Source organism: Brassica rapa, chromosome A05 (assembly GCF_000309985.2).
Source record: "Brassica rapa cultivar Chiifu-401-42 chromosome A05, CAAS_Brap_v3.01, whole genome shotgun sequence".
Taxonomy (NCBI): Eukaryota; Viridiplantae; Streptophyta; class Magnoliopsida; order Brassicales; family Brassicaceae; genus Brassica; species Brassica rapa.
This window is the reverse complement of record NC_024799.2, coordinates 23,358,486-23,382,716: the sequence shown is the minus strand read 5'-3', so window position 1 is coordinate 23,382,716 and position 24,231 is coordinate 23,358,486. Positions and strand designations below refer to the sequence as shown.

The 24,231-nt window shown below is 36.7% G+C and overlaps 4 protein-coding genes across 7 annotated transcripts; 1 reads left to right on the top strand and 3 right to left on the bottom strand.

Moving 5' to 3' along the window:
* The first annotated feature begins 287 nt into the window (after positions 1-287).
* On the top strand, positions 288-6,390 carry LOC103869972 (phosphoenolpyruvate carboxylase 3). Of its 3 annotated transcripts, none has more exons than XM_009148057.3 (10): positions 288-1,316; positions 1,513-1,718; positions 2,842-3,236; positions 3,313-3,620; positions 3,710-3,813; positions 3,900-3,990; positions 4,066-4,220; positions 4,318-5,316; positions 5,388-5,774; positions 5,855-6,151. In XM_009148057.3, exons 2-10 carry the CDS (start codon positions 1,551-1,553, stop codon positions 6,149-6,151), a joined length of 2,904 nt encoding a protein of 967 aa, XP_009146305.2. In that variant the 5' UTR covers positions 288-1,316; positions 1,513-1,550. The 3 variants fall into 3 exon arrangements, with proteins under 3 accessions (XP_009146305.2, XP_009146304.2, XP_033148653.1); XM_009148056.2 differs by having other exon boundaries at positions 289-1,316; positions 1,510-1,718; XM_033292762.1 differs by lacking the exon at positions 288-1,316 and having other exon boundaries at positions 1,551-1,718; positions 5,855-6,390.
* A 551-nt stretch (positions 6,391-6,941) lies between these two features.
* LOC103869971 (TPR repeat-containing thioredoxin TTL2) lies at positions 6,942-12,971 on the bottom strand. 2 transcript variants are annotated; one of them, XM_009148055.2, is made up of 8 exons: positions 10,222-12,971; positions 9,087-10,049; positions 8,794-8,989; positions 8,533-8,720; positions 8,125-8,458; positions 7,827-8,031; positions 7,450-7,556; positions 6,942-7,376 (listed from the first exon to the last, which is right to left on the bottom strand). In XM_009148055.2, the coding sequence occupies exons 2-8, from the start codon at positions 10,037-10,039 to the stop codon at positions 7,224-7,226; spliced, it is 2,136 nt and encodes a 711-aa protein (XP_009146303.1). In that variant the 5' UTR covers positions 10,040-10,049; positions 10,222-12,971; the 3' UTR covers positions 6,942-7,223. The 2 variants fall into 2 exon arrangements, with proteins under 2 accessions (XP_009146303.1, XP_009146302.1); XM_009148054.2 differs by having other exon boundaries at positions 9,087-12,971.
* Positions 12,972-14,986: 2,015 nt separating this feature from the next.
* LOC103869968 (probable beta-1,3-galactosyltransferase 13) lies at positions 14,987-17,414 on the bottom strand. Its single transcript, XM_009148053.3, has 7 exons — positions 16,835-17,414; positions 16,423-16,575; positions 16,235-16,317; positions 16,050-16,149; positions 15,796-15,909; positions 15,517-15,659; positions 14,987-15,419 (listed from the first exon to the last, which is right to left on the bottom strand). Exons 1-7 carry the CDS (start codon positions 17,182-17,184, stop codon positions 15,331-15,333), a joined length of 1,032 nt encoding a protein of 343 aa, XP_009146301.1. The 5' UTR covers positions 17,185-17,414; the 3' UTR covers positions 14,987-15,330.
* Positions 17,415-17,796: 382 nt separating this feature from the next.
* On the bottom strand, positions 17,797-22,594 carry LOC103869966 (increased DNA methylation 1). Its single transcript, XM_009148052.3, has 8 exons — positions 22,355-22,594; positions 19,815-21,995; positions 19,591-19,714; positions 19,279-19,361; positions 18,886-19,130; positions 18,708-18,794; positions 18,508-18,607; positions 17,797-18,426 (listed from the first exon to the last, which is right to left on the bottom strand). Exons 2-8 carry the CDS (start codon positions 21,933-21,935, stop codon positions 17,842-17,844), a joined length of 3,345 nt encoding a protein of 1,114 aa, XP_009146300.1. The 5' UTR covers positions 21,936-21,995; positions 22,355-22,594; the 3' UTR covers positions 17,797-17,841.
* Between the last annotated feature and the right edge of the window lie 1,637 nt (positions 22,595-24,231).

Sequence of the window (24,231 nt, the reverse complement as noted above, 5' to 3'; positions counted from 1 at the left end):
GAAATTTTAATACTACATCTGTTTCAAAATACTTGATGTGTTAGATGAATGTACAAGAATTAAAACATATTCTTTTTCCTAAAAAGTAACATTAAAAATATAAAGTAAAACTAATTCATTCAATCATAAAACCCACTATAAAACATCATTGGTGACACAATTTTCTGTAAAACTAAAATAATATAAAAATATCAAAACATCAAGTATTTTAAAACATTTTAAAAAATCATCTATTTTAAAACTCAGGGAGTAACTTTTTAAAAAGTCAACTTTATCGTCTAGCCCCAGAGATTTGTGCATCTTCGTGCATAGACAAGGTGCATGCACGAACTCGCATGATCTTCTTTTCTGTTTTATAAGCTTTTCTTTTTGTCAACTTTCTGTTTTATAAGCTAAAAAATCAATTATTGTTTACTACCAGAACTAAGAATTAACCCAAAAACACAGAAGATAAGATCAAAACGAAACCTATTAAACGTAATTCCATAAACCCTGTTATACATTTTACAACTAGGTAACCAAGGAAGAAGATTCTTAGAAGAAAAAAACTTAAGAAATCAAGATCCATTAGGTATTTGATCAGTAAATCTTAATATAAATTACTTAATGCTTGCATAATATTTCGAATCAAAATAATAAATCAATCTAGTGATCTACTATCACTGATAGTTTCATTTTCTTATTTTGTAATCTATATAATTCTAACGGTCAATACAATTAAGTAAACTACAAAACTAATGAAATAGTTTATTCAAAACGTCTATTGTAAAACCCAGCCCTAAAGAAAACTAAAAATCCAGATGCAACCATTAAAAAAAACAGATTTGACTGAATACAATTTTACATTCATTCATTTTTTTTTTTACAAAACTAAGTAAACAAACTTTTGTTTACGGTATGAAATGGAATGGAGTTAATGAAAAGATTCTTTCATTATGTTATGTAATCTGATTGTACTAATACCTAAATAAGATGCAGAATATCCGTCAGTATTATTCCTTCACTACAAAAAATAAGATGGACTTTGCGGATATTGTTTCCACTAGATAAGTATGGTACAAAACAAATTAAGTTATACTCCAATAAAAAAGTATGATAAAAGAAAAAGAAAAAAAAAGAAAAGATCATATTAAAGTAATAAAGAAAATAATGAAATGGTTAAACCTCACTTTCAAAGCGCGCATCTGACGCCTATCACACTTCCTCTATATAAACAGTGGATACGCTCTCATTAGCTCTCATCTCTGAATCTGATTCCACCATCTAATAACCTTTTCAGAGTTCAGACCAATAACAGTTTCTTGTCTTCTTAAAAGGTTCGTTGTCTAAAAATCATTGAAACTCTGTTTTAAAAAGATTTTATTATTTTAACTATGGGTTTTGATCAGTTATAGAATTCCCGATTCCACCGGCGAGATTTTTGTCATTAATCAACAGATTTTGCATTATTTTTGTTTTTATCATTTAATAAAAACAAAAAAACCTTTCCTTTTGATCTGATGATCACAGAAGAAGTCAGAAAGAGTGTGTAGAGCGATTGATCAACGATCATGGCGGGTCGTAACATAGAGAAGATGGCGTCCATTGATGCTCAGCTTCGTCAACTGGTTCCTGCTAAAGTGAGTGAAGACGACAAACTCATCGAGTACGACGCTCTTCTCCTCGATCGTTTCCTCGACATTCTCCAGGACTTGCATGGAGAGGATCTCCGTGAAACGGTACCAAAACTTGATTTTTATTTTGATTAAATCGATACTCATTTTCTCAGATCGCATAAAGTTCAAACCTTTAGAAAAAACACGTAACCTTTAGAAAAACACGTTGTAAAGATGCAGAGCCGTGCATGAGCTATTGGAGCAGTCTAACACGGTCCAAATCTAAAACAATTTTTTTTTGAAAATTATATATAAATTATGGTCTAAAACTTCAAAAAATTTAGATATACTAATAAACTAGATGTTTTGCCCGCACATGCAAACTTAAATTTTACAAATATATATTAATTTATAATTTATTGATTCAAAAATCAGCATGATAACTTATTATTTGTGTTTTCAAAAAAATAAATTAAACATTAAATTATATATAAATATATGACGTAAATTTAATTAAAATATATATATGTTTATTATTATGCTGAAATTTTAAAAGAAAACATTCACATATTAAAAATATTTTAGTAAATATATTTATACAAATTTAGTTTATTAATATTTAATGATAAATTGTTTATTTGTTATTTTCTAACTTTATAATTGAAAAAATAAATTTTAAGATAACAACACAATATATAAGAATTATCTTATTTTAAAAAAATTAATATTATGAATCAAAATTCGTTTTTAATTATATAATTAATTTTATATAAAATTCATTAAGGGTAACAATGACTTTAATCGCTTAATTATTATAAATAGTTTTATATCTTATTTTAAATTTTATAACTGAAAATATGTTTTAAGATAACAACACAAGATAAAAATTATCTTTTTGAAAAAAAATATTAATATTATAAATAAAAAATCGTTTTTGATTTTATAGTTAATTATATATAAATTCATTAATGGTAATATAGATATTAATCGTCAAAATTTTTAGATATACTAATAAATATAGAGTTTATAATTTCAAAAATACGTCAAATATATATATATATATATATATTTATAGGACTATAAACTTTCAAAGCTATTTAATTACATAGCTAAATATACAGTTAATATTTTTTGAACATGGTTCTAAATAATATGAAACGACACTTTGAAGATGGAACTTTTTATTTAGTTACGTTTAGATTCATTAACAGGTTTGATTTAAATTTAAATGGTCTTAATGTAACAGGTACAAGAGTTGTACGAGCTCTCTGCTGAGTATGAAGGCAAACGTGACCCTAAGAAGCTTGAGGAGCTAGGGAGTGTGCTCACGAGTTTGGATCCTGGCGACTCCATTGTTATCTCCAAGGCCTTCTCTCACATGCTTAACTTAGCCAACTTGGCTGAGGAGGTGCAGATTGCTTACCGGAGAAGGATCAAGAAGCTGAAGAAGGGGGATTTCGCTGATGAGAGCTCTGCCACTACCGAGTCTGATATCGAGGAGACTTTCAAGAGGCTTGTTGGTGTTCTTGGTAAGTCTCCTGAAGAGATCTTTGATGCTTTGAAGAACCAGACTGTTGATTTGGTTTTGACTGCTCATCCTACTCAGTCGGTGCGTAGATCTTTACTTCAGAAGCACGGCAGGTTAGTTTTTTTTTGTTACACTTTGTAATGAGAGATCAGTGAAACAACTCTTTTGACCTTTAAAATGATTTCTCAGGATAAGAGATTGTCTAGCTCAGTTGTATGCAAAGGACATTACTCCTGATGACAAGCAGGAGCTTGATGAGTCTCTCCAAAGAGAGATTCAAGCTGCATTCCGCACAGATGAGATTAGGAGAACACCTCCAACCCCACAAGATGAAATGAGAGCTGGAATGAGCTATTTCCATGAGACAATCTGGAACGGTGTCCCTAAGTTCCTTCGCCGTGTTGACACGGCTCTGAAGAACATTGGAATTGATGAACGTGTTCCTTACAATGCCCCACTGATTCAGTTCTCTTCATGGATGGGCGGTGATCGTGATGGTACAAAACTCTTTTTTTTTTCACATTACTTACAAGCCAAACTCTCTGTTGTTTGTTTCCTCTTGTTCAGCAACTTAACTGAATTTCAGGTAATCCGAGGGTCACACCTGAGGTCACTAGAGACGTGTGCTTGTTGGCTAGAATGATGGCAGCCAATTTCTACTATAACCAGATTGAGAATCTCATGTTTGAGGTTTTGATCTCTTCTGAAAATCTCCTCATTTTTATGTTTTCCCTTCAACAAGATCCTCTTGATTCATTTTTTTTTGTTCTTGGCAGTTGTCTATGTGGCGTTGCACTGATGAGTTTCGTGCCAAGGCTGATGAAATCCACAGGAACTCAAGGAAAGATGCTGCAAAACATTACATAGGTTTGAAGCATAAAACTTTATTCAAATGTGCTTTTGCAATTCTTAAGTCATTTTTTTTCTTTTGACTCAATGCAGAGTTCTGGAAGACAATTCCTCCAACTGAACCATACCGTGTGATTCTTGGTGATGTGAGGGACAAACTCTATCACACACGTGAACGCTCTCGTCAGTTGCTGAGTAACGGAATCTCTGACATCTCTGCAGAAGCTACTTTCACCAATGTGGAAGAGGTAAGCAAACTCTATGTATATTATACTCTGTCAAATGTCTATTTTACTTAGTCTTTGCTTGATTCTAACAAACCTGTTGTTTGTTCTATCTACGCAGTTCTTGGAGCCTCTTGAGCTTTGTTACCGATCACTATGTGCATGTGGTGACCGCCCAATAGCTGATGGAAGCCTTCTTGATTTCTTGAGGCAAGTCTCTACCTTCGGACTCTCCCTTGTGAAGCTTGACATTAGGCAAGAATCTGAACGTCACACCGATGTTTTGGATGCTATCACCAAGCACTTAGACGGTTCCTCCTACAGAGACTGGTCTGAAGAACGTCGGCAAGAATGGCTTCTAGCTGAACTAAGCGGCAAGCGTCCGCTATTCGGACCAGATCTTCCCAAAACCGAAGAGATTGCTGATGTTCTGGACACATTCAAAGTCATATCCGAGCTGCCTTCAGATTGCTTTGGAGCTTACATTATCTCTATGGCAACTTCACCCAGTGATGTCCTTGCCGTTGAGCTCTTACAGCGCGAGTGCCACGTGAAGAAGCCACTCAGAGTTGTTCCACTCTTTGAGAAGCTAGCTGATCTAGAAGCAGCTCCTGCAGCTGTTTCAAGACTCTTCTCTCTGGACTGGTACAAAAACCGCATTAACGGTAAACAAGAGGTTATGATCGGTTACTCAGATTCAGGGAAAGATGCTGGACGTCTCTCAGCTGCTTGGGAGCTGTACAAAGCTCAAGAGGAGCTTGTGAAGGTTGCTAAAAAATATGGAGTGAAGCTGACTATGTTCCATGGCCGTGGTGGCACAGTCGGAAGAGGAGGTGGTCCAACACATCTTGCTATATTGTCTCAGCCACCGGATACAGTTAATGGCTCCCTCCGAGTCACTGTTCAAGGTGAAGTCATTGAGCAATCGTTTGGAGAGGAACACTTGTGTTTTAGAACACTTCAGCGTTTCACAGCTGCTACTCTTGAGCATGGTATGAACCCTCCCGTTTCGCCAAAACCAGAGTGGCGCGCTTTGCTCGATGCAATGGCGGTTGTTGCAACCGAGGAGTATCGATCTGTTGTGTTCCAAGAGCCTCGATTTGTCGAATACTTCCGCCTTGTAAGTATTCCCAATTGTCCCCAAGATTTATAGTTCAAAGTATTATAACCGTTTGGTTTTGGTTTGTGTAGGCTACACCTGAGCTGGAGTATGGACGTATGAACATCGGAAGCAGACCTTCAAAGCGAAAACCGAGCGGTGGGATCGAGTCTCTCAGAGCAATCCCATGGATCTTTGCTTGGACACAAACAAGGTTCCATCTTCCTGTATGGTTAGGATTTGGAGCAGCTTTCAGGTATGCAATCAAGAAGGATGTGCGGAACCTTCACATGCTGCAAGATATGTACAAACACTGGCCTTTCTTCCGAGTTACCATCGATCTTATTGAGATGGTGTTCGCCAAGGGAGACCCCGGGATCGCTGCATTGTACGACAAACTTCTTGTCTCGAAAGATCTATGGGCCTTTGGGGAGAAACTCAGAACCAACTTTGAAGAAACCAAGAGCCTCGTCCTCCAGGTAATAAACAAAAACAGAGTCCTCTGTTTCCTCTGTTTCGTATTTTTACTTGAAGTACCACTAAAGTCCTTTTGTTGCAGACTGCTGGACACAGAGACCTTCTCGAAGAAGACCCTTACTTGAAACAGAGACTTAGGCTGCGTGACTCTTACATTACGACCCTCAACGTGTGCCAAGCCTACACATTGAAGAGAATCCGTGATCCTAACTACAATGTGACTCTGCGACCACACATTTCCAAAGAGATCATGCAATCAAGCAAATCGGCACAAGAGCTCGTGAAGCTTAACCCAACGAGTGAGTACGCGCCTGGACTTGAGGACACGCTCATCTTAACCATGAAAGGTATTGCCGCAGGACTGCAAAACACCGGTTAAGTGAGTTTAAGTCACTGAGAGAAAACAAACTTCTGAGTCCTCTTTTCTGTTTTTCTTTTTTTTTTTAAGAATAATCTCTTTTTTAAAACTAAAATAATAAGTAACTACGGTTGGATTACAGTTTACTTTTTATGTATCCACACCGTTGAGAAAAGTTTTAATTTCTCATTGTATGAAACTAAACACTGCTCTGTTTCTGAGACAGTGTTCAATATTAAATCTTGTCTTTTTGTCTCTGATCTCTATCTCGCGGTACCAGAATCACTTACAGTTGTTGATACTTTTCCACAAAACGTGTAGTCGTGTAAGTTGAAATGTGGTCCCTGAACATGTTTAATCGAACGAGGCCGTTAAAGAAGCGAGGTACATGGAGGAAACGACACGGTTTTCTATCCAGCTTAAAATACACGGCACGTATTTCATATACAGCTATGGCATACAGTTCCCACACTCTACTTCTGAAGATGTAACTCAGGAGAGAGTGTTAGTCATTGCGTACTAAAACTGTGTATGTTAATCATTTGTATTGTGAGGGAAACCATAGACGAGCACAGAAGAAGATTAGATTAAACTGTTACCAATTGATTCTATAAGAGACTTCTTCATTAACAACAATCATTTTAAGAGGAAAATAGTACGCTCATTTAGCTTGTGTGTGTTGCAAGAAACATCATCATCCAGTTATTACCATATGAATAACCATCACCATTTTTAATATGACAATGTTCAGTCAGTTTATTCTAGTCATCTAAGTCAGGCACCTTTTACTTTTATTCACTGAGAAGATAAATAAGAAAAACGGTAATTCAACAATATTTTACAGGAAGAATTTTTATTCATGGCAAAAATGTTTTGACAACATGAATGAATGGCTCTCTCTTTCTCTGTTTATTTTATAGGGTTTAATCACCTAAGCAAAATTTTGTCTATGTACACATTTAATCTCTAATAACCGAGCAATGAATGAACCGAATCAGAAGTAATCCTCTACCTAACTCTGAGAGATTATTGACAAAATTTTTATCTTCCTCTTTTTTTTTATATGAACCAAGTAAATATGTTTGAGAGTTTGCTAAAGGCCATAGTGTCTCACTGAAATCTCCAGTGCTTCCTTGCTTGGGCACACAATCTCCTTCATCCTAATACCAACTTTGTAAATCTTGAAGGTTGGCACAACTCTCACTTTCTCTGCATCACCCACTCCAGGACATTTCTCTATCTCCACCTATTCAAACATCACATGTAAGTTTACTTGTTCACGCACATATGTTTAAAGTTTTTGCTTCTTTTTTTTTAACCTTGAGGAAGTGCAGAGATGGGTAACGAATACATAGTGCATTCATAAAAATAGATATCTCTTTGCATTGTTGATCAAAGGCTTTCATAAAAAGTACAACAGAAACTCCTGCCACCATTGAAGTGTACAACAAGAAGTTAATAAGTAAAGTATCTGCCTCTATAGAGCAGAAAAGTTTAAAGCAGGGGAAAAGCTAAATGGAGTAAGGATGGGGCAGTTGCCCACCATAACATTTTTAAATTTAGTTCTTATAAAATTTCAGTCATGCCCTTTAGTTCTTATAAACTGTTCATATGTTATACTTATGCTAATAGTTTTCATTTCTGCCCCAGATAAAAACAATTTCTAGATCAGCCACTGATTTAAAGTATCACTTACCTGGACGGGTCAATGCAGCTTTTAACTCTTCAAGGCTAAAAACCTCCTCAACTTCACCTCCAAACTCCATGTTTAAAACTACTTCTCCACGAGATTTCTTCAATGCAACTTGAGCGTGAAACAAAGATTCAGCTATTTCTCTATCATAAGATAGTTCCTTTCTCAACGTTTCATAATCGCTAACTGCTTCAGCCCATCTCTCCAGCTTCATTTTTCACAAGAAGAAGCTTACAACAAGTAAAACGCCAAAAAAAACTAACTCATACCATATCTATATATATTAATATATAGATGTTACCTTGCTGTATGAGGCAGCTCTTTGACGACGAGCCTTTGTGCAACTCGGTAGAATGAGCAATGCATGGCTACAATCTTCTATTGAGCTCTCCCACATCCCAACTTTAAAGAAACAGTCAGCTCTATGACTGAACAAAGTAGCATTGTATGGATCAAACTTAAGGCCTTCTGCATAAGCTGCGCTCGCTTCAGTGTACCTTTCTGAGTTATAAAGACCGTTACCACGATCTCGCGTCCTAACAATCATTTTAACGTTTCTATTCAATGTTTCAATTTCACTGTTTCGTGGTTCCATTTCTGAAGCTTTCTCTACAAATGTAACCGCATTTTCAAACCTGCAAGAATACATCATCTCTCTTTTACTATGAACATAATAAATAATAAACCTATATGTTTATAAATATATTACCTTCCTAGAGCCAATTCCATCTGAGATTTTACAAAATATGTGTAAGCTTCAGAGATCATATCGAAAAACCGAATCCGTGTGAAAGATGATGGTAATAATATTTCTATTTTGGGGGCAGATGCTAGTATTGTCTGAGCCTCATCAAGCCTTAGGAGCTTCATTAGTGCTTCAACTTTACACATAGCTAGCTGCAGATTTTTAACATATTTTTTAAAAACTTTTGATTCTGATTCTTTAAAAGGTACACACACAAGAAGATACCTGAGGAGACATATCAGCTCCAGACTCCATAGCTGCACTTACTTCTGTCAAAACAATATTCCATTCACCACGTCTTCTTGCTTCTGCGCATTTGTTCAAGTGTCTATCAACTTCTTCAAGCACCTTCACCACCATGGGATCTGATGGCTCCTCCACAGAAAAGAAGTGCTTCCCCGCATTATCAACTTGACCTAATCTGCAAACCAAATAAAGATTCAAATGATAATATATATATAACAAGAATAAACTTCTTTTTTATAATCAAGAATAAACTTCTAAGTAATTTAGTTTACCTAAGAAGCAATGTGGCTAAACGATGATGAGCCCTTGCAAAATTCGGATCCAGTTTAATAGCATGTTCACACTCAATCACAGCTTCAGCAATCCGACCTAAACCAGACAAAGCAGCTGCTCGGTTGCTACGGTAAGTGGCATTACTCGGCGAGAGCTCTAACGCTCGGTCGTAAAACTTCAAAGCCTCACTGAAACAACCTTTCTTGAACATTTCGTTTCCAAGTCTCTTTACCTCCTCTGGATTGGGACTGTTCATCACTCTCTTCCACGACGTATCCACCTCAGAGCCACCACCACCGCTAGAGCAGCGGGATATTACGAGTGCACCGGAGGAAGAAGAACCAGAACTCGTTGTTAGCTTTGCAGGCGTTGACGAATAGCTGTTTGTTCCTCGCATTACGCTACCGTATCCGTAGGACTTGGAGCCTGGTCCGAGAATCATGCGTTTTGGCACTCCTTGTGTCATCCCTGTTATATGAACCTTCCCGGACGGGAAAAGATTCCCGCCGGGGAGGATTTTCACCGGCTGCGGCGGCGGAGTCGAGCTTTTTGTTGATCGTTTTGTTGAGCCAGAAGCTGAGTCCGACGCTGAAGAGACACGTCCCGGTCTCGGGTTCGACCCCGCTTTAGCGCCGGCGGGGTTGCTAGACCCGGAAGTGGTGGACTTGGAAGATTTAGCGGCGGAGGGATTGCTTGTCTTAGAAGTTTGAGAGGCGGAGGGAGCGGTGGCCCTAGAAGATTGTACGGCGGAGGGATTTGACCGACCGGAGTCGGTTTTTGTTGAAACCGGAGTGTGTACGGCACGGCCCGATACCGATCCGGATGAGCTAGAACTGAAGCTACTGTTGGAAGTGGTGGTTGCCGCGGAGGTGAGTCCACTCGGTTGTGTCTGAAGTGGAGTAATTGGCGATCCGAATTCGACATGAACATTGTCTGGTTTACTATTTGACATATTCAGTGATCTGCGAAGCTTATCGGCGACAGTGTCAGGTTCCGACACATGTTTAATAGGCTTCAACATTGTGTCTTAAAATAAGATTACAAAAAAAAATATATATATATAGCTTAATCGTCTAAAAATCTCACTTTCCCTATGGATTCTCTAAGTGAGGAGATAAAACTAAGAGCGATGACCTTCAATGGCTGAACAAGATAGAAACGACGGAGAAGATTTATACGATCACATATTCCGATCAATGCATCATCGGGAGAGATGGGGATCTCGCGATGAAGAAAAGAGCAATGCAAAAAAAAAGAGTGATTTCTAGAGAGAGACAGTCTCGGAGAAAGAAGAGAGGAAGGAGACGAAGAGCGGAGTGAAAACCAAAAAATAAAGTAAATAATTTTAAAATTCTATTTATTTACTACATCGACTTGTTGAATGTTGACACACAAAAATAGAAGTGAGATTTAATTTGTTTTCTCAACTGTTCGCTCTTTTCTTCCGCTTTAGAATTGTGGAAAGTGACAAAAAAAAAAAAATTAAGAAAACTTTAGTTTAAGAGAAATCTTTCACCGTACGAATAATTTTAAATTAGAGTTTCCGAGAGAAAAAGGAGGTAAAAGTGTTTTTTTTTTATTTTCACAAGATTTTGCCTAGTCAAATGAAAACTAATGTACACTATGATCTAAAACTTTTACGAAGTATCTAATTTAAGATTTGGTTGTAGCTATTTTTTAATATTCAAACCCAAAGTCTTGACTGGATCCTTCTCGTAGATTGCGCTCAACACTCTACTACTATGGCTTATACATAATAAATTTAAATTACAGTATTCTTAAAAATAAGCAGTTTCATTTTTTTTATTTTACATGTATCTTGTGTTTGTCAATCTCGTAGGAATGTCTTATCAATAAATATTTGGAAGTAACTAAAATTTATAAAGTAATCTGCTGTCTTGTCTTTATACTGTCTCGTTTTTCTTACAATATCTAGAAGCTAACTCGCGGTACGTGACGTGCACGCTCCTAGAAGCATGCAATCGTAATTCTTAATTAACAGTATCATTAAGACATTAACCATTGTCATTAATTTAATTAATTAATCACCCCAGTTCGCAAGGACACATCCAATATAATACCATGCATTTTATATATAAACAAATATAAAATAAAAACTTGATTTACCATATGTTTATTTTTTTCTTCGTTTGATATCAAACTTTTGTGATGTTTAACTGACCACACATTTTTATCACACTTCTTTGTTGCTCTGCATGCATGTATAGACTGTAAATGTTAACATGTAGTATAAGTGAATAATTATTTATTCACAAGGCCAGATCGTCTTGGACAACTTGAAAGATAACAAATTAAATATATGTTACTTTTATTTATTGACATTTGTAAGCAATCACCGAGTAAAGTAATCATAATACAATACGTAAAAATAGGTTAGTGCAGTGCAGACATACATGCCTGTGGCGTGTGTTTCCTAGAAACAGAATCCTATAGTGTTTATACTTGCGGCTGTGAGATGCGTAAAGATAAATGCCAAAACACTATTGGTAAACAATAGACGATGAATATTAACTTGTTTGGTAGGTACATGCATGGACCTACTTCTGATTATCAGATTATATGTTGGTGGTTGTAATTAATATGTCCAGATTTGTTAGTAAGAATAGGTACGTACGCACTTAATTAAGCACGCATTTGATTGGCCAATATAATATTCCATCCGAGTCGAACTGTATAATTTTCTAACAGAATACATACCGATCTAGGTAGACATTTTACACGAAATGATATAAAGTATTCTTACTTTTGCACTAACGTTTTACTTTTACATGAACTCACACACACATATATATATATATATATAATGATTCGTATGATAACATAGATTGATTACTTAATTCGAGATTACTGATAAAGAATACTGTGTATTCTGTAAACTTTTATTTTGATGTTAATTCTTAGAGACGAAATTCAAACAAAGATGGATGGCATAAGCACTTTTGGTTTGTAATCATACATTGCATCAAACAAATCTAATGGTGTTTGTTCTAACTAATTTGGCATGTTCAAAACACCTTTAAGCAATTTGATGGATGTCTTTGTCAACTAAACGTTGGAATCCTGCTATGACGCCAGATTAATCATCACTGTCTCTGGTTGACATTGATAAGAAGGCGTGGCAGAAGGTAAGTACATGTACGTATTGAATGATTGTAATGTTTTTCTTTTGCCAGAAAATGTTCTCACACCTTTTCTTAAAATCAGTTACATCTTTTTAAAAATAACCTTTAAAAAATCAAAAATTTTGATAACATAAAATTTTTATAATAAAAATAATACATAAAAACCTTCAAAACAACATTAATTAAATATAAAATAATTAAATTAATCTAGTTTTTAAACGATTATTCTAATCCACCTTCTAAACTATAATCACAACCATGTTTAAATATAAAAAGTTTTGATTAATTATATTTTTTATTTTTAAATTATATGCTATTTCAGAATAAAAAATGTTTTAGTGATTTTATGATATTCCTAATTTCTTAAAAAAATATTCCAAAAATTGATTTTCTTAAAAGCAAAATGACTAGTTAATGGTTAGAGGTTGAGCTATTCACAACATAGTGAGGTCAGCAGACCCCACCAAATTTATAAAACTGCTTTGTATTTATTTAAGTTTTATGAATTGACCCCACTAAATTTTACATTTTGACCCATTTTGTTTTTTTTTGTTTAAGTCCTCAACTTTTTATTTTTTTTTTCTTTTTCACCTTCAGTTTCAATTTTCTAATATATATGACTACGTGAGATAATTTTTCTGGCTCCGCCATTTTCTTTTTGTTAATGCAGATCTAGTTATGTTCTTTCTTCTTAATGCATACATGATTTAAGAAGAATAGGAAATGCTGACAACAGAAAATGAAATATGCAAAGTTAAAAAGGAAAAGGAAAAATTAACGAATTGGTGAAGAAGGATGGATGGATTCATTATCATTTTTTGTTTTAATTTTGGTGTTAGCATGGCTTTTGACAGCTTTTGAACATGTTACATGAAGATGGTAAGACTCCAACTTTTTGATGTTGCGTAAAAGACCCTATTTTCAGCTTCTTCTTATATTTTACTTATTTTTTTTTTGCAGACCCTAAAATAAGTTTATGTTAGTTATCTATTGTTTGCCGGCTCTGGTTGCTTCCATAGAGCCGGAGCCATTTTTTGCTCCTCCTTTTGCTTTATGTTGTGTTCTCCGGGTAGATTTACTAGGTTATTCTCGCTTCTCTCAACGGATTGTTTTCAGATCTCAGATATGATTTTTTTTCTAAAGAGAATGAGAATTATCGGTTGATCTATTTTGTCGATCTTTCTAGTCGAAGTGGATTATATCCTCGTTCTTTTCAGATTTGGTTCTATCCGTTGGATCCATTAATAGCCTTATAGCCATCAGACTTTAATGAAAATTGTGAAAAACAAATGACTTGGGTCTGTGTTTTTAACAGCCCAAAAAACATTAATAATGATGCAAAGGTACTTTTCCCACATCGGTGAAAACAAGAGGAAGATAGCTGTTTATATATGATCCCATGATATCATGTGTTAAACAGCTTGAGAGAGGAGAAGGCTCACCACAGGCGCCGGCACCGTCCGGGCTGCTCGGGCTTGGGCATGGGTCTTGGCTTCCGGTTCAATAAGCTTTTTTTTGGACCAAGTTCAGTTTAACAATTTATTGGGCCAAACCAAGTTTTTTGTGTTTTGTTTTTTGTTTTAATTTGAAAAAACGAATATATTTTAAAAAATTCGAACAAAATTTTATCTGGATTTTTTTTTCCCAACGATCTCTCCCTCTCTCCGCACATCGAGCAACTTCCCGAGTCTAACGCATCGTGCGCACGTGCCTTCGATTGCAGAACCAACAGAGCTCTCGTTTCCCTTTATAAATAGAGCGAATGTCTTCCTCATTTCTCAAGTTCTTACACACAAAAAAATCAGCAAATTTCCAAACGTAAGTCCGAGGGTGTTTTGTAGAAATATTAGTTCAATAGGGCGTTCACGAGTGAAGCGTGATCGTCTGCCATGGTTGTATGTTGGGACTCGATATTCGTACAGTCTCGTCTCAATACAAAGCGAATATATAGAGTTAAGGAAATAGATTATATCTCGATTCCATGTCTCATTTGAATCGTATGTTCTTTAACATTGTTTAGTATTTTATCGTTTATGTCAATCCGGTTTTCAGGCTTCTACACTATCTTGGAACTTGTGTGTGGTTTGATTGATTTCATGTTGATTTTGAGCTTTCTCTGGCTCATACATGGTCTTGATCTTCGGCCCTCTCGGTCTCTCGAATGAGGTTGTTCCTGGTTATGAGTTGTTTCGCTCTTTATCCCTTCCTTTAAAGATTTGATCGAGATCTTATTTTCTATCTAGCTTCTCTGGCTTGTCGATTCAACTCCTACATCGACTTCCAGTTGAAGACTTTTGAACATGATGTGTTCTGTTTCCTGGTACTTGAAGCTTTGGTTTTTTATCTGCATGTGCTATTCACCATAGGAGGATTCACAGACCGGAGGTTGTAGCCATGGATGGCTTCCTTGCTTTGCCTTGTTCAGAGAAGCTCTGTTCAAGTCATCATGCTTGTTGATCTCTTTTGGGTGAATGTTTATTTTATGTTGTTACCCACTTCTTCTAGCTTAGATTGTTTTATGTTCTGTTTCTTTAGCCATTATGTTATTGTGTTTTAGTCTCTCCATAGTTGGAGCTTCAGTCTCCGGAGGTTTGTTGAACCTGCCGGCCAATGTATTTCAAATCTGTATCACACCTTTGTAATCTTCTTTTGATAATATAATCAGTGTTAAAAAAAAAAAAGGTTATCGACTGTTTTTTATTTCATTTCTTATTAATATTTACATAAAATATAAATTAGTTTTCTACTATAGTAAAAACAAAAGCTTAATCGATTAACACTGTATCGGTTTTTCCCCTTTCCTCATCGATAATGCGAGTTCGAAATTGCAGTTAGTTCAACCTCATACTTGTACAACAAGGAATAATCCAAAATTTACCAGCCCTAGTTTTATAAACCCTAATGTCGTTTAAGCGAAGGATCAACTCTCCTCGCTTTTCTGGCATTGCCACCTAAAGTACATAGCAGAGTAAGTGAAAAAAAGAAGGAGGAAAGTCTTGTATAATCTGTGCGAAGCTGCAACTTCAATGGAGGAAGTGTCGCCTCGGATCTTCGACCATCAAAGGAGAGAGATATATATAACTATATAAGAGGTAAAAGATCACTCATCTTCCGATGGCAAAGTCGGGCTCTTTGAGCAGCTCTCTATCTTGTGAAGTTCCAACATCCTTTTCTCTGGGTTACAAAGCCCTGCACCAGTAAACATATTCAAACCCAAGCTGTGATCAGTTCTTGTCGAAAGGCTTACGCAAAACCTGGATGCGTTTCCAAAATGCGAGTATCGAACCTGAGCATTTTGGTATATCCCAAACAGCAATGGAGTAGGGTGAGCATTCTCGTTCACAAAGGGTCTTGTGGTTCTCGTGGTTGACGTTCATTGCCAGCATCCACGCACCTATTGTCACGTCCTCGTTGCTAAACATCCTAAAACTGAAGTTTGAAAACAGCTCTCTTTATTAAACAACAAAGCTTAACAAGCAAAAGACTCTGAAGCCAAAGTCCTAATCCAAGTACATAACTCAGGGTGACCTCAAAACTGAATAAAATAGAGGAGACATAGTCTTGCCTGTTATTCTTGAGGGCAACCAAACTGGTGACAACATCAGCAGAAAGAGCGTAAATGGGGCCATAAGCATGAAGAAAGTACTCCTTCCCCAGCAAATCTGCCAAAGGCTCATACCTGCAAAAATCAAACCAATTTTCAGGTATACTGAATCACAAGAGATGTGACCATGTGTTCCAAATCCGATCATAAACAAGACTTCTCAAAAGACAAGCATGAATTCACATGTTCGGTTAGTTCTCCACTCCTGTCCTTACCATTTAAGTTTTGGATCTGTGAAAACAGGACCTTTTTTCAAGCATCCAAGGTATGTCTGCGAGTGACTCCTCTCTTTAGCCAACAGCAATGACAAACGATCTGTGAAGAAAACAACACCTCCTTAGAAAATTCAGAACCATCCTAAAGACATGCGAAAAAAATCAAATAGAATCTAATCAATTACCTGGCCTCAAATAGATATCATCATCAGCTTTAACATAGAACTCCGAATCATACAGAGCATACGCAGCTTTGAAGAAAGCCAAACTATGCAACAACAATTAAAAAAAAACATATAAAAGACCAATCCTTTCCCGTTACCGAGCAAAACAAGATTCAAATGCAGATAAAGTGTTAAATCTCTTAACTAACGTTTTGTATGGGAGCTTACTGTACTCCTCCTCGATATCAAGCAGTATAAAGTCATCATACTCTGCAATCTCCCTCCTAAGCTCAGCCATTTTCTTTTCATCTTTGGTCTTGCCTATAATAAACCTGATAGCCAACCCTGTTGACTCCTCCAAGCTGCAGAGAACAGTGATGTTTCAGTTTAATGGTTCTTAATCAATTAAATTAACATCATGTGAGTGAGTGCCTTGATCTTTAAGGTTTGAGATTATGATCAATGATTCAGTTCCTATCTACACAATGCTATCTAAAATTCTTAGATACTATATAACAGAGGAACCGGTTTATACTAAACCAGCTATACAATTTCGGTTTAACTCTAATTAAAATCTTAATCATTCTCAAAATTGATTCCAGAGAGAGGATGAACCCTTACCGTCGAAGCCCTTCTGGATCGGACGGCATCCACGTGCTCCTGAGCGCTCGTCTCCTCCCAGCTGATCCGAATCCGGTTTGGATACCGACGAATCCCATCACCTTATGCCTCTTCACTCCGCCGCTGAGGCCATTGCCGTTTGAATTGCCGGCGACGTCCCAGACGACCTTTACCGTCTTCGGAGGGGAGTTCGTGAGGCAGGTCCGGCTAGGGAAAACAATGGCGGAGAGTCCGAAGATGAATCCGAATAGCCCGATCGCGAGAGAGGTGAGGACGATCAGAGACGTCGATCGGCGCGTGGAGGGTGATGTACGCGCGTGGAAGAGCTTCAGCCTCGGTGAAGACGGCATGATTTTTTGTAACGGACAGATAACGGATCCAGTTATTAGGAAGTTCTCGGAGGTTTATTTCGTTTTAACGGTCGTTGGACATTCTGTTTTCTCAGATCAGAGATCTTTATGTGTATGAAGGTTAATTAATGAATTAAACAAATTTAGAGGATTGATGATGATAATATAAGTTAGGAAGGTGATTTGACCAGATGCTAAGAAAATAGAAAATAAATTAGTCATTAAGTGTCAGTAATGTACTAGTTAATGTCAATTGAAAATCAACATCTACACTACTGGTAATTAATTTTTTTTTTTAAGTTAAAACTTACAAATTTCTAGTTCTAACTTCTAGCATTATTTATCTTGTATATTAGCTTGTAAGTTAACAAAGATTTCAGATCTTCCCGCAGAATGTTTTAAAAGTGATTAATTTGTGTCCAAATGAAAATGTAGGGATGTCTTAATCACGTGATAGTGTCTTCTTAATCATACTTAGGATAATACCTTAATCAAGAAGAGTATCATCGTATGATATATCTCCGTTCTTTACGAAAGCTAAGTTGCTTCGCTTATACTCCATTCACAAATGTTTGGCTGATTTTAAAGATTATATAAAATCAAGAAACAGAGTGGAAAAAGAAGTGGTAGTTTTCTTATTTATCAAAGTCCTAAATGTTAATCCGAGTCTTCAGAGCTATCAAAGTCGAGTTGTTCATCAACACAAAGCAACATCTCATCACTAACATTATTTACTACTGCTACACTACTAACTTGCCTCTCTTCTTCTACAACTTCACAGGATGAAGAAGTTCTTATCTTCACTTCTTCTTCTCCTTGTGATGAAAACTTTGACAGTTCCTTCTCCAAACAATCTTCTTTGGTGTTGTTCCTCTCTTGGGCTGGCTTCTCTGCTTCTGCCACTGGTTCTGTTTGGTTGGTTCCAAGTGGCACTGGTAAGCCTGGGGGAGGTCCATCATCTGATCCTTCTGGAACCATCTGATTGCAGGTCGTCACGGCAAACCCGGCATTGTCTAGATCTGCTTCTTTGCTGGCTGTACCTTTCACAGTGTTGGGATTTGCGCACTGGTGTAGCGTTTTCTTGAGAAGAACTGTACCTGGGAACACCATCAAGTTTAGTCTTTTGAGAGCTTCGCGTTCTTCATCATCCATGGTTTTGAAGCCGAAACCTTCAGTCCATGTTTCCACTAAACTTGGCAACGCTGCCACAACAAGATTCTCCACTTTGAGAGACATAAGCATCTGCACCCAAAACCAATATTACTATTAGTTTAGATGGAGCCTCAAGAACAGTGACATGGACCAAATTTTAAAATAGTGTACCTCTTCAATTGCAGTCACGAGGATTCTGCACATTCCCTGACGACGATACTTGCTGCAAGTAGCTACAAGAGGCATCTCTGCAACACTTACTCCATGCACCCTGGATATAAGCAAAATGCGTTTTCATATGTAACTCATTCTCAAACATGTAAAACTACACTTTCTTGGAGCGTGAAGTTGAACTTAATTCATATACTAACCTGATGGATGCTACTGAGATCATCACATCGTTCTTTTCCACAACCACTGTGTGAAACCCATCAAAGTCTAAGCGAGCAAACTTTGACCTTTAATTGCAACAAAAGATTACAAAAAAACGGTAAGACAGATCGTTAAATATGAAAATGAGAACCAAAAAAGGTAAAATAAAGACGTTACCCCCAGTTGTAAAGCACATGAGGTATCATGTCAATACCAGTTCTTGCATCTACCATAGACAGAAAGCATTCCTCCATAACCGATAGAGCAACAGCTAATTTCGAGTTGCATTCCGCCTTCAATGCCAACCTTCGCGCAGAATGAGCCTTTCCATCTTCTTGAAAACATTTCAAAACCGTCCAAGACAGACCATCCGCATTAGGAGAAGATATGACCCCAACACGAGAAGTTAGACCAGTGTACACCTGTGCATTACAGCTAACTTGTTAAGAAACTAGTTATTTGCTAAATTGCTAGATGTAACTACTTCTCTTGTTATATGTCAAAAGAGCCCATGAACATTGAGAAAGATATCAATTTTAAAATATATAAACTAGGCCTGAGTGCTCTTACCTTCTCGCAACTTTTACCACAAAAGTAGGTTTCTGGAAATGGTTCTCTGCGTTTACTTCTCTCTTGCAGACATACTCCATGATCTGATCAAATACATTAACAGTTATCAGCCATGCCGGACTTCAATAAAAATTTAGAGTATAGAAAGCAAAACTGAGAAGAGCTGAGCCTAGCAAATAAATCAACATCTGCAACTGTAACTAAACTGATGAACAGTGGCAACAATCGTGATAACATCTATGTAAGACAACTCAAACAAGGAGAATGGATCATGTAATTTATAACAGGTGAACGAGTGGGAGAGGTCATTACATTTATGCGCACACTGAGTACACTTAAAATCCTGAGAGCGGTCATCAGGAGCATTATCACTAACGAACTCTCTGCATATCCAACATGTGCAGCTTGAGCAATACCAACTGCCTTCCGGGAGCACCTGAATAGACAAAGAGCAAAAGTAATACAGCCATTCTCACATGCCATGCAACTTACTGAAGTTACAAAAACTATTTGTAAATTTATATACCACACATTACCTTCATTGCTAAACAAGCCTGATGGAAGGTAGAAGGACAATTATCACAGCAGATCAGCTCACCTCCATCACCACAGATTCCACAAGAATCATCATTTGGATCATCACCATCATAACCTTCCTCTGATCTAGATCCATTTCTTCTAGCCTTATACTCAGCATACCAAGCTTCAAGCTGACACGAAGCGAAAGGCTTTCCTGATCCCATGAACAGATTCAGACAAGGACACCCCTGGTCGAATCCAGCATGTTTCTTGAACTCAGAAAGCGATATAGTCCTGTTGCAGCATGTGCAGACCACTCCCTCTTTAGTCACGATGCCTGTTTTCACAACGGTATCATCATCATCTGGATCCCGCAACTGGATTACTTCGTCCTTAGAGATTACTTTGGAAGCTATCAACCATGATAACACTGTTCTTGGACCTGAAGCACACCAGTTCCCTTGACCAAATTGTTTTTCCCCATTGCTAGTGCTTCGAGGAAGGAGCCTGCACCCTCCTCTATTATTCTTTTTCTTGGTTCTAGCTTTTGATTTCTGAGCTTTCTTCTTCTTCTGGCTTGATCTGATTCCACAGGCATCCTTACCTTTGGTTTTAAAAACGACATCGTCTTGATTACAGTTCTTTCTTCTTCCCTTCTTAGAACTCTTCATCTTATCATTCCTCAACCTTTTATCTCCATTTTCCTCTGAGATGACGTGGATGTATCCCATATCTTTATCCTGGCATTCAAGGCTAGTGGGGTCCAAGGGAGCTTTTTTCGATCTTCCGTGTGACTTCTTCCTCAGAAGACTCTCATGGATCCCTTCTGCTATCAGTTTTGAAGCTTCAACGACCTTGCTAACACTGTTCTTCTGCTTCTCTTGTCTTGAAGAAGCATTTTTCCTCTCAAGATCAGAACGAATCTCTTGGTTAGCATTCTCGTCGTCATAAACAAGAAGACTGCTCTCAGATACTGTCAGCACACTTTCAGGACAGCCTGAGATCAATTTCAGACAAGTCGCATCCTCTCGATTAAACTTGTCTACAATTGAATTCTTTGCAACTTCAACTTTATTTCCTTTTCTTAAAGAACCAACTTTCTTATCGACGAAGACAGCAGTCACAAAAGGCTCCAAGGTACTCCACCAGAGCGCCCGTGTGTTCTCAAGATTCAACAGTTTCATGTTCTCCTCAATGTCCAACAATGTAAGCGAGAGATCAGACCAAAAGTCATTGATACCTGTCCAATTCTTAGTACCTGTATCCATTAGCTTATGATCAGCGAGTAAGATCTCCCCCAGTGATCTCCAGGCTGACCCAAATTCACGAAACTTCCGCCCCTGTGAAGATACGTATATAGTTTCCGAGTATTTACTATTGGATCTCTGGCGCTTCTCGATTTTCCATCTGGAAGAAGCAAGCAACTTGCAGACGTACTTGTAGAGAAGAGGACGAGGGTCCTCTTTAGGATCAATCTTTAGACAAGTCTTAGAAATGCTTAACTCATTAGGAGATACTTTAGTTCTCTCCTTCAACTGTAGTGGAGTAGATGCACCAGCAGAGAACACTCTGGTTGCGAAGCTCTCCTGAGAAACAGGAGACTCAATTGCCTTTAACTCCTTTCCATTGCATTCTTTCACGTTTTGCGAGACAATGCCACTCAGATAAACTTCTTTTCCCTTTTCTATGCTTTGCTTCAGCAAATAAGAGCTCGTTGAGACACCCTTGTTAGATGACTCGACTAAATGGAGAGGTATCATATCTCTAGCAAAATCCGCATTCTGAAAACCAGTAAAAGGCGATCCCTTTTCATCCACATTCTTATTAGCAGAAAGCTTGGCTCTTTTAGCTTTTGTGTTAACTTCAGAACCATCCTTAGAAGCAGATGATGGCTCAGAACCTTCTAGGCCACTTGTGACCACAGAGTTGTTGTCATTGTTTGAGCTCAGGGAGGAGTTGACATTCTTACTGGAATCATCACACTCGAAGTTAATGGCTCCAGTAACAAGACATCTTTTATTAGTAGTAGTGTTTCCGGCATCACTTGCAAAGAAAACTTCCCTGAATATCTGATGCTCTTCATATGACCCCTCAAAGCTATCATCTTCTAACATCTCATACTCAGCTTCGGGAAGCATCTTCACAAACTAACTGCATGTTCCACTTCAGCTTATACAAAGGGGGACGGTAGTAGTTACCTGTGATTATAGAGAGTAATAGTGACAGATTCATAATCAGAACTTTAGCAGCAAAGATAAAAGGAAACTACAACAGCTGGTTATAAATGAAACAAGAATCAAATTTACATTTTTGAGATATAAAAAAAAAGCAAGAAGTTAATTGTTTCCTTCAAGATAGGTTGGAGCCGACAAGCAATTTCTCAGAATCAAACAAGAGCAATAGATTCAAAACAAGACAAGATCAGAGACCCAGAAAGGCCAAATCTTTATCTTTCTAACCAAAGCTTATAAAATATCAAAAACCCATAGACCAGATTTCAAGAAATTGAGATGCTTTTCTAAGGCTAAAGAGAGCTGAAAAATGTGGATAAGGTTACCAGAGCATGCAGAAGAAGAAGGGATCAGAGGTGGATCAAATGGTAATCTGAATCTGACATTTGGGGGTTGTATTCCTCAAAGAATGCGAAAAGAAATCTCAGTGCCTCATGAAAAGTCTCGAACCCCAATCTTCTCTGTCTCTTCTCTCAGCAAGTGGGAAACGCATTTTCAATTTCACGTTCTCTGCACTCACTCTCTCACTCTCTCTCTCCTAGATCTCTCTCACAAACACAAATTTGTTTGCGACTCTGTCTCGTCCCTTTGATTTGTTTTTGTTAGCTTTTCTAAAAGATCGGAAGAACCCGTCTAATTAATGGGGGAGACCATTTGAAGAAAAAAAACGTTGGTATATTAATTTTTAGGTTTCTAAAGTTTTATAGTTTTTTTATCAAAGATTGAATCAAAAATAATTTTTATATATATACAATAAATTCGGTTATGTCAAGAAGAAGAAGTAATCTTTCAATTAATTAGCGGGGATAAATATTTTGGTTTGATTAGTAAGCAACATAAACATTCTTAACAGTAAAATTGCAGAAAACAAAATATAAAGTTGAAGGGGTTAGTGGGAGCTATATCTATAATGATAGTTAACATTTTAAAATTATATAGCTGTTTGTTGCCAAAACTGAATGTGGCTGATATTCTGGTACGTGATCTAGATTAAATAGTTCATGTGCATTCAAAAGGCCTTGCATTACCTATGATTCCTCTGACCTATTATTTTTCATCAAAAAAAAATATAGTTATTTGTTAATGGATTCTAAATGAGTGTTAATGGGATGTGAATTTCTAATGTTATTGGTTTGTGGATTCTAATATTCTTAATCAAATATAGTGTTGTTGGTTTTATGATTGTTTAATAACTTACAAAATACCTTGTTATTAAAAAGTTTAGTTTTTAATGATTCTATAATTTTATCAAATCTACTGTCATTGAGATTTGAATTCTAAACACTTTTACTTATGAAACAAAACTTCACAAATCTTGCATATAACCTCTAAATTTTTAAAATCACTATACTAGCATATTTGATAAACTTTTTAAATATGAAAAACTCTTTACAATTTTTTAAAAATTTAACAAATCTCTTGATTTCACAATCAACCAACTATTCATAAATTTTACTCCCATTAAGGCATTAACCCATTCTAACATTCATATAAATCAAGTGTTATTTGTTTGATGATTTTTAATGCCGTAATAAATACATTGTTATTCAAAAAATTGAGTTTTAACAATTCTATAATTCTATCAAAATTTTGTGTTATATGAACTTGAATTCTTAATTTTGTCAAAACACATCACATGACAATCATATGAAGCAAAATATAACAAACTAGAACCATATTAGTATAAGAACCAAAACAAATTTATCACTTATGTTCTTCCTAAACTCACAAACCTCGATGAGAACTTTGTCTTGAGTGGTCAATCTTTTATAATATAAATGCATGGTGTTTTAAAAGTTAGGCAGAGAAAAAGATAACTTTAGAACAAAAAGGATTTAAAAAATTTAGTGAAGCATAAACGAAAACCTCCAAAGAATTTGGAGAAACATAAACAAAAAGATTTGGCGAATGAAAGAAAAAAATCTTTAACCACAACGCAATTTGTTGTTGGCCGATGAAATGCACAAAATATGTTCACTACAAAATGACCACGATTTCAGATCTTGTATGGAGACACCCCAAGCTGCTTCACCCTTCAAGGAGGTTAAACCAATGAATCCAACTGCTTCACCCTTCAAGAAGGTTAAACCAATAAATCCAACTACTTCACCGTTCGAGTTATGGATAACTTGCACAACGAGAAAACTTTGGAGAAGGAACAAGATAAACCAAAGAAAGATACTCCTGGCATTGGATATAAACT

Excerpts from the sequence above, each read along its gene's own strand:
- LOC103869972 (XM_033292762.1), top strand. The coding sequence starts at position 1,551 with ATGGCGGGTCGTAACATAGAGAAGATGGCGTCCATTGATGCTCAGCTT. Across the intron at positions 3,991-4,065 it reads TGCTGCAAAACATTACATAG|AGTTCTGGAAGACAATTCCT; the intron begins GTTTGAAGCATA and ends GACTCAATGCAG. Across the intron at positions 5,317-5,387 it reads TTGTCGAATACTTCCGCCTT|GCTACACCTGAGCTGGAGTA; the intron begins GTAAGTATTCCC and ends TGGTTTGTGTAG.
- LOC103869971 (XM_009148054.2), bottom strand. The coding sequence starts at position 10,108 with ATGTTGAAGCCTATTAAACATGTGTCGGAACCTGACACTGTCGCCGAT. Across the intron at positions 8,459-8,532 it reads ATGGAATTGGCTCTAGGAAG|GTTTGAAAATGCGGTTACAT; the intron begins GTAATATATTTA and ends GTATTCTTGCAG. Across the intron at positions 7,377-7,449 it reads CATCTCTGCACTTCCTCAAG|GTGGAGATAGAGAAATGTCC; the intron begins GTTAAAAAAAAA and ends ATGTTTGAATAG.
- LOC103869968 (XM_009148053.3), bottom strand. The coding sequence starts at position 17,184 with ATGCCGTCTTCACCGAGGCTGAAGCTCTTCCACGCGCGTACATCACCC. Across the intron at positions 15,910-16,049 it reads ACAGATCCAAAACTTAAATG|GTATGAGCCTTTGGCAGATT; the intron begins GTAAGGACAGGA and ends TGATTTTTGCAG. Across the intron at positions 15,660-15,795 it reads GTTGCCCTCAAGAATAACAG|TTTTAGGATGTTTAGCAACG; the intron begins GCAAGACTATGT and ends TTCAAACTTCAG.
- LOC103869966 (XM_009148052.3), bottom strand. The coding sequence starts at position 21,935 with ATGCTTCCCGAAGCTGAGTATGAGATGTTAGAAGATGATAGCTTTGAG. Across the intron at positions 19,131-19,278 it reads GTGGTAAAAGTTGCGAGAAG|GTGTACACTGGTCTAACTTC; the intron begins GTAAGAGCACTC and ends TGTAATGCACAG. Across the intron at positions 18,608-18,707 it reads ATCTCAGTAGCATCCATCAG|GGTGCATGGAGTAAGTGTTG; the intron begins GTTAGTATATGA and ends GCTTATATCCAG.